This window comes from Gracilinanus agilis, unplaced genomic scaffold (genome assembly GCF_016433145.1).
Source record: "Gracilinanus agilis isolate LMUSP501 unplaced genomic scaffold, AgileGrace unplaced_scaffold47482, whole genome shotgun sequence".
Taxonomy (NCBI): Eukaryota; Metazoa; Chordata; class Mammalia; order Didelphimorphia; family Didelphidae; genus Gracilinanus; species Gracilinanus agilis.
In genome coordinates, this window is record NW_025381891.1 from 1 (window position 1) to 7,198 (window position 7,198).

At 37.9% G+C, this 7,198-nt stretch overlaps 1 protein-coding gene across 1 annotated transcript; it reads left to right on the plus strand.

Moving 5' to 3' along the window:
* Positions 1–11: 11 nt before the first annotated feature.
* On the plus strand, positions 12–7,103 carry LOC123255499 (vascular cell adhesion protein 1-like; the record flags this gene model as incomplete). Its single annotated transcript, XM_044684278.1, has 4 exons — positions 12–450; positions 991–1,266; positions 4,779–5,105; positions 6,837–7,103. Coding segments are annotated over exons 1-4 (934 nt in total), but the record flags the coding sequence as incomplete, so codon positions are not given.
* Positions 7,104–7,198: the final 95 nt, after the last annotated feature.

Consider the following 7,198-nt stretch of genomic DNA (forward strand, 5'->3'; position numbering starts at 1 on the left):
CTAACACGTTGGGATCTTTTCATGCCCCAATTCAGAGCAGTTCCTGTATTTAAAAGCCCAAAGCATTTCCTAGTGGAGGGCAAGCCGAGAATGTGCAGATGCCTGTGATTTTAGCCTGTAGAGCAGTACAAGGGGTTAACACTGAGAAACTTGGCTCGGTGTCAGTTAGCCTTTTTTTTTTTTCTCCTTGGCTCTGCTCTGGGTTTCCCCGTTAAGGGATTTCCCTCCGCCTCTGCTGCAAGACCCTTTATAAAGAGCAGCCTCTTTCTTCCATTGCTTACCCAGCTGCATTCACTTTGGAAGAAGCAGACAGCCCCTGGGTTTCTTCAGGTAGCCCAGTCACTGGGCAGTTTGGACTTGCTATTTCCCTTCATCACAGCTACAAAATGAGTGGACAGAAGCTCAGGACTGTCCTGGCCGCAAACCTCCTCTGGATGATATTTGCAGCACGTGAGTTCTTTCGTTTCTTTTGCCTGCCCCATACCCATTGGACCTGCTGGGTTGATTTCAGACTCCTTGCTATTGTGGTCAAGAATGGTTTTTAATTACAGGAAAACTTTGTTGAACTTAGTTTAAAAGTGATCTGAATTTAGCCCTGCTTCAAGGATGCAGCATGGGGAGGGCCTCCAAACTCAGCTTATTTAGAACATGATTTCCAGTGTGGAATGAATAATTCTAGTTCTTGCCTCTGGTACCTCTTTGTTAGTTCCCCAGATGAGCAAGGAAATCAATCCTACCATATATCAAAAAGGCTCCGAGAAACAATGGCCAAGGCTAAGTCCTAGTCCTTGATCTTTTACTAAGGAACATGGTTCCAATATCTTTCTTGACAGCACTCTTCTGATCAACTAGCTGGTGGATTCAAGTTATTTATGCAGGAAAGCTGAGGTATTAGATTTTTCCCAGCATCCTACAGAGGATAAAAGAAGGAGAATTCTAAGCCAGAAGCTGGTAGTAAATTTTCTTGTCTTTTCTTTTTTCCCTTTTCAGCAGAAGATCTGAAAATTGAGGTTGGCCCAAGTTCCAAGATCGCAGCTCAGATTGGTGGTTACACTGAACTGACCTGCACTGTGACTGGCTGTGAGTCACCTTTTTTCTCCTGGAGAACCCAGATAGACAGCCCCCTGGGGGGGAAGGTGCAAAATGAGGGGACCAAGTCTACCTTGATCATGAATCCTGTTAGCCTTCAGAATGAACATTCTTATCTTTGCACAGCCTCATGCGGAAGCAAGAAAGTGGAAAGAGGAATCCAGGTGGACGTCTACTGTAAGTTATCTTATCTTTGAAAATGGGCTCTTTTATAAAATTGAGAACTCATTTTCCATGAGATTAGTTGGGGTGGGGCAGAGGGAAGGAACATCTGACTCTTTCATGGGGCTCTAGTGTTAAATGGGGAAATAAATAGGGTAAGTGTGTTCTTAATGATTAGTCATGTGTTCCTCTTGAATTATTTTACTCAAACCAGGGAAGCAACTATTGCTCACTGCTAATCTAAGGATTCCTTCTTTTCCCTTTGTAGAATCTTGATCTTTCAAGGATTAGTCCAGATTAATCTCTCTTCCCAGTAATTTTCCTGGATTCTCTCAATTTTTAGTGGTTACTTTCTTCCCTACCTAACCTTGTGGGTTACAAACTTGTGAAGTTACTCTCTCCCAAGAGTACAGGCTTCTTTAGATCAGGGAATGTTGAGATAGATTCTGGAATTGTGATTACATAAATATAGGGATTTCCTTGATATAGAAGCTTCATCTACCAACATAGATCAATATTTTCTCTGTAACTTATGGCTACAAGTCATAATTTAGAGAGTTACTTAGAACACTGAGAAGCTAAACAACTTGCCTGGACTCACACAGTATGTTTTAGAGACAGGTCTCGAAGCGGGTCTTCTTGGCTTCCAGCCTCGCGATCACAGGCTGTCTCTTATCAAAGTCATTGACCAGACAATTGAGTTCCTAAACATGTAATAGTAGAACTAAACTGCTCCGTTCACCTTCCTTTAATTCACAAGTTCCTCCATTCCTCCCTCCTCTCCCCCATTAATGGGTACAAGTCTTAGTATAGAGGCTTTCCCAGCTTCTATTTTGTCATTAACCCAGCTATATTTCAAGATAGTCACTTGTACCTGGAAAAGTTCTCTTATCTTCAACAGAGAGTTCTAATATAACTAATTTATCTATTCACTCCAGAGGACCAGCTCAACCACCTTAGTCTGTCTATGGGAAATAAGAAGTGGCAGAAATGATGGGATGTTCCTAAGGAGCAAAATCACAAAATAGATACAGAGTTGGGAAGAGAGTAAGCAGAGATGGGAAGTTGGGCTATAAGGAAAGTTTGTGAGACAGTCGTTTTAAGAATTATTATTATTTATTATTTATTTTATTATCATTTAATTATTTATTTTTAATTAAGAATAGCATAGGTGCCTTGTGGGAGATGACATATACAGCTTCCCTCATGCAAATCACTGAATTAAAGATTGATAAAGCTGTAAGGGACTTTGATAGCTCAGCTCTCTAATTACAGAGATGAGGAAACTGAGATTCAGGGAAGGGAAAGGGCTTGCTCCAAATAGATTGAGCAAAAATGAAAGATTGAACCCAAATTCGAGACAACTGTAAATGCTATGTAAGACCGACCCCCTTAGTAGTGTTCCTTTTCTACTCTCCAATGATGACAGGAACTAGTGTGAAAGTAACAAAATGATTTCCCTGACTTGATTTCTCTACCCTGTTTTCGGTGTTAGGATTCAGAATATATAGATATTCTATAACAAAAGTTATAACTAAACTAATCTTAACTCCCAGAACTATATTCAGGATAAATTTTATTATCTCTTTAAAATTTTTTTTTAGTTTATCTTTGTTGGTTACATAAAAATTCCCAGATTTCTCCCTCCCTCTCCACACTAAAAGGTACTATCTAATCAAATCTATCTATCTATCTATCTATCTATCTATCTATCTATCTATCTATCTATCTATCATTATGTCTTNATCTATCTATCTATCTATCTATCTATCTATCTATCTATCTATCTATCATTATGTCTTGCTTATTTCTATTTATCAGTTCTTTTTCTGGAGGTGGATTCACAAGTTATTCTTTAATATTATTTCTGTTGTTATACATAATGTTCTCTTGGTTCTACTCATTTCGCTTTTCATAATTTCATGTAGGTCTTTCCAAGTTTGTTTGTTTTTTTTAATTAACCTGCTCATGAACTAGATTATCTCTTTAGAGAGACCAGAACTGTTCAGAAGGGAGGTGAATTCTATTATATCATCATATTCTATAGAACCAAGGGTTGACTGTGGTTGGCACATTCCTAACCATAAATGAGAACCAGAAAAAAGAAGTAGTATTGCGAATGGTAGGAGTTAAGAAGAGATCTCTTTTTGAATCTTTCTGTTTAGAGAGAAACAGATCATGGCATAGTGGCTAGAAAGCTATATTTGGAGTCAGCAAGTCCTGGGTTCAAATCCCACTTCATTGTGTGAACATAGAACCCAGGGTCTGAGTTTGTCCATCTGTAAAATGGGGATATTCTTGCCTATTGCCACTGTCTTACAGTGTTGTTATGAGATTTAACTAGAACATAAATGTATAATGCTTTTGCAAACTTTAAAGTGCTTTATGTCAGTTATTGTTATAATTGTTTATCATCATCATCATCATCATCACTCTGTGATTTTGTTAATCTCTTTATGCTAATCATTTTGACTGATGTGATATAGGAGATGTCTCAGTGCCATTGTCCAGAGACCACATTCTTTTATTGACCATTAAAATTGTGTTTTCCAGCAGAATGGAGTATATTCCCTTCTCACTTTCACTTCTAAGAGCACCTCTCTAGTTCCTTTCAAATCTCTCTACTGAGGCTTTTCTTGACAATCCCTCACTGATTGAGAATTACTTTGTGCTTACAATTTTATATTTTGTACTATATGAGTACATACTATCTCCCTTAATGGACTGTAAACTCCTTGAGGGAAAGGTATGCTTCATGGTTCTTTGTATAACCAGTGCCTTAAACAAAGAAGGTACTAAATGCTTCTCACTGATTAATTAATTCAACTGTCACTATATTCTTTACCATAGAGTTTTTGGAAAATGATTGGGGTATCTATTTTTTAAAATCTCCAGAAAAATACGTTTATTATGGATAAAGAAATGTGGCCTATGTTTTAACTAACTCTATGTTACTATTTCTTTTCTCGAGTCTTAAAATGATGACTCCTTGTGGCTTGTAGATAGCAATGAGTCCTTAAAGTTCATGTCAAAGGAGCTCTAGTAGATTAAAAAAAAAAAAAGAATATTTTCCAGTCCTGGCCTGGAAACGGATTACATATATGTTGTCCAAGGAACAGTCTAGCAAACCTGGAGATATTTCACCACTCAATCAATCAATAAACATTCATTAAGCATTTAATTCAGGCAATGGGTTCAATGTGTTCAGGCAATGTGCTAAGCTCTGGGGATAAAAACAAGGAGCAAAAGATAGTCTCTGCTCTTAAGGAATTTACAATCTCATAAGCCATGAAAGGATGTTTTTGTTTTTGTATTATTTTGTTTTAGGTCACAGTACTTAAAAGAAGCTGTCTGTTAAGATGGAAAAGGGTGATGACTTTAGGTGTTATAGCCATGTCAGTGAAATCATAGGACTTCAAATATATACCATTATTGTGCACATTAAAAACATACTTACTTAGATCATCCTGTGTAAACACCAGAAGAAAAATCCCAATTCATACCTGGATTTATTTTGCTATTTGAAGCTTTCCCCAGTGATCCAGAAATTGAGATGAGTGGCCCCCTTATTGTTGGAAGCCCCATCACTGTCACCTGCAAGGTCCCAAAGGTGCACCCCTCAGAACGGCTGCAGATGGCATTCTTGATGGAAGGCTCTCGCCATCCTATGGAAGCACAAGAGATGGTGGAGGATGCTGATGAGAGCACTATAGAGACCAAGGGTTTGAAGATGACCTTTACCCCAACCATGGAAGACATGGGGAAAACCCTCACTTGTGAAGCCAAGTTACCTATTGATGAAATGGAATTTGAGCCCAAAGAAAGGAGAACTACCCAAAGACTTCAGGTGAATGGTAAGTATATTCAGGGCTATGTGGCTACAGCTTTTGTGGGATGTCTCTGATTGACAATAATATTGAGTATAGGGTCTATAAAGAGAAAGAGAAGTTGTTTGTTCACTCACATTCAACTCTGGCTAACTCTAGCCTTTTTGCCACGTGGATACAGAAGGGCTACGTTAGTCTGGATTCATGACTATGGCAATTCTCAGTCACAAGGAGTCAGGCATGACTGAAATGACTCAGCAACAACAACAAAATTCCTGACTCTGAAGTCCAGTCCCTTTTCTTGTGCATCATTTTTAGAGTAGTAAATAGGAACCTTCAATAGCTAACAGTTACTAACAAGGTGTCCTAGACTGGTTTAAAGCCCAGATTTCCTGATTCTGACACCTTGCCCTTCTTCCACACAACATTGCCCTCCTATACCATGCTGGTCACCAAGCTGGAACTGATTTTGCCTAAGCAAAGGGGAAGAAATCTGACTTTGAAGTAAATTTTGCCTTTCACAAATCACAGCCAATCTGAATAATTCAGAAGAAAGAGATTGTTTTAAAAAATAATTTAATTTGCCTATTTCACTTGGGCATGGTTTCAAGTGCTTTTCCTTTCCAGAGTCAGGTAGTTTGACATAGTGGCTATAGCACTATATTTGGAATTCAGAAGATTTGAGTGCAAATCCTTCCTCAGATACTAGCCATATAACTCTGGGCAAATCACTTAACCATTCTCAGCCTGTTTCCTCATCTACAAAATGAATAATATGTTTACACATGTAAAATCTGTATCAGATTGTTTACTGTCTCAGGGAAGGGGGAAATGATGGAAGTAAAGGAGAGAGGGAGAGAATTGGGAACTCAAAAATTTTTTTAAATGAATGTTAAAAATCGTTTTTATATGTAACAGATAAAAAATAAAATACTACTAAAAAGAAATAAACTTCCTCTCCCCCCATTCCAAATGGATGGTAATAATAACACTTAGCCTACAAGGTTTCTGGGAGGATTAACTAAACTTTATATATATAGGGCTTTACAAACTGAAAGCATTATAAATAAATGCCAATTTTTCTTGAAACTAAGTTTATGTACCCATAAATCTATAAAAAAACAGTTCCCTTAGGATATTATTGGGGATGTAGATACTAAACAATAACTCTAGTCCAACTATCAATAATATGAAATTAGGTCTTAATCAATGATACATGTAAAAGCCAGTGGAATTGTGCACCAGATACTGGGGAGGTTTGGAGGAGAGGGAAAGAACATGAAACATGTAACTATGGGAAAATATTCAAGATAAAAATGAAAACAAGGAAAAAAAAATAGTCTCCTTAAATCACACATCAACAAGGTTGTAAGGTTTAACTGACCTAATGTATATAAAGCTTTTTGCAAACCACACAGCACTAAATAAATGCTCTTTTCAGAATTCTTGTCTCTACATATACTAGTCTGTAAAATAAAAACAACAAAATTTCCCCAAGTCACTGAAAGCTGCCCCAAACTAGATAAACTGGGGTTCATTTAAACTTGCTCATTTTGACCCGCAAACCAGTTATTTTTGGCTCATTGGATGGGTTAAACTAATCAATATAGGTTTATAACTCAGTTTATTTTTAAATAGAGGAACTGAGTTTCTAAAATACTCAGGTCATCATCTGTGAAAACAAAGAGCTTCCCTGCAACCCCACAGTACTGACATAAAGGGCAATGACAGCTAACACAGTGGCCTCACCTTTTTCAGATGTGCCCAAGAACCCAGCTATCTCCATCAGCCCCTCCAACACTGTTCAAGAAGGGGATCCTGTGACACTGACCTGTTCCAGCGAGGGCCTGCCACCCCCACAGATCTTCTGGAGTAAAAAACAGGACAATGAGGACCTGTCGCCTCTTTCTGAGAATGCAACACTCACTTTGGTGGCCACAAGGAGGGAAGATTCTGGAACTTACGTGTGTGAAGCAAAGAACCAGTTTGGGAAAAGTAGAAAGGAGGTGGAAATAACTGTGCAAGGTGAGTCAAATGAGTTAATTTCCACTATGAAATTAGTTAATAACTGGGACAACAGGAATAGAACCCAAATGAGAATAATATATATATATATATAT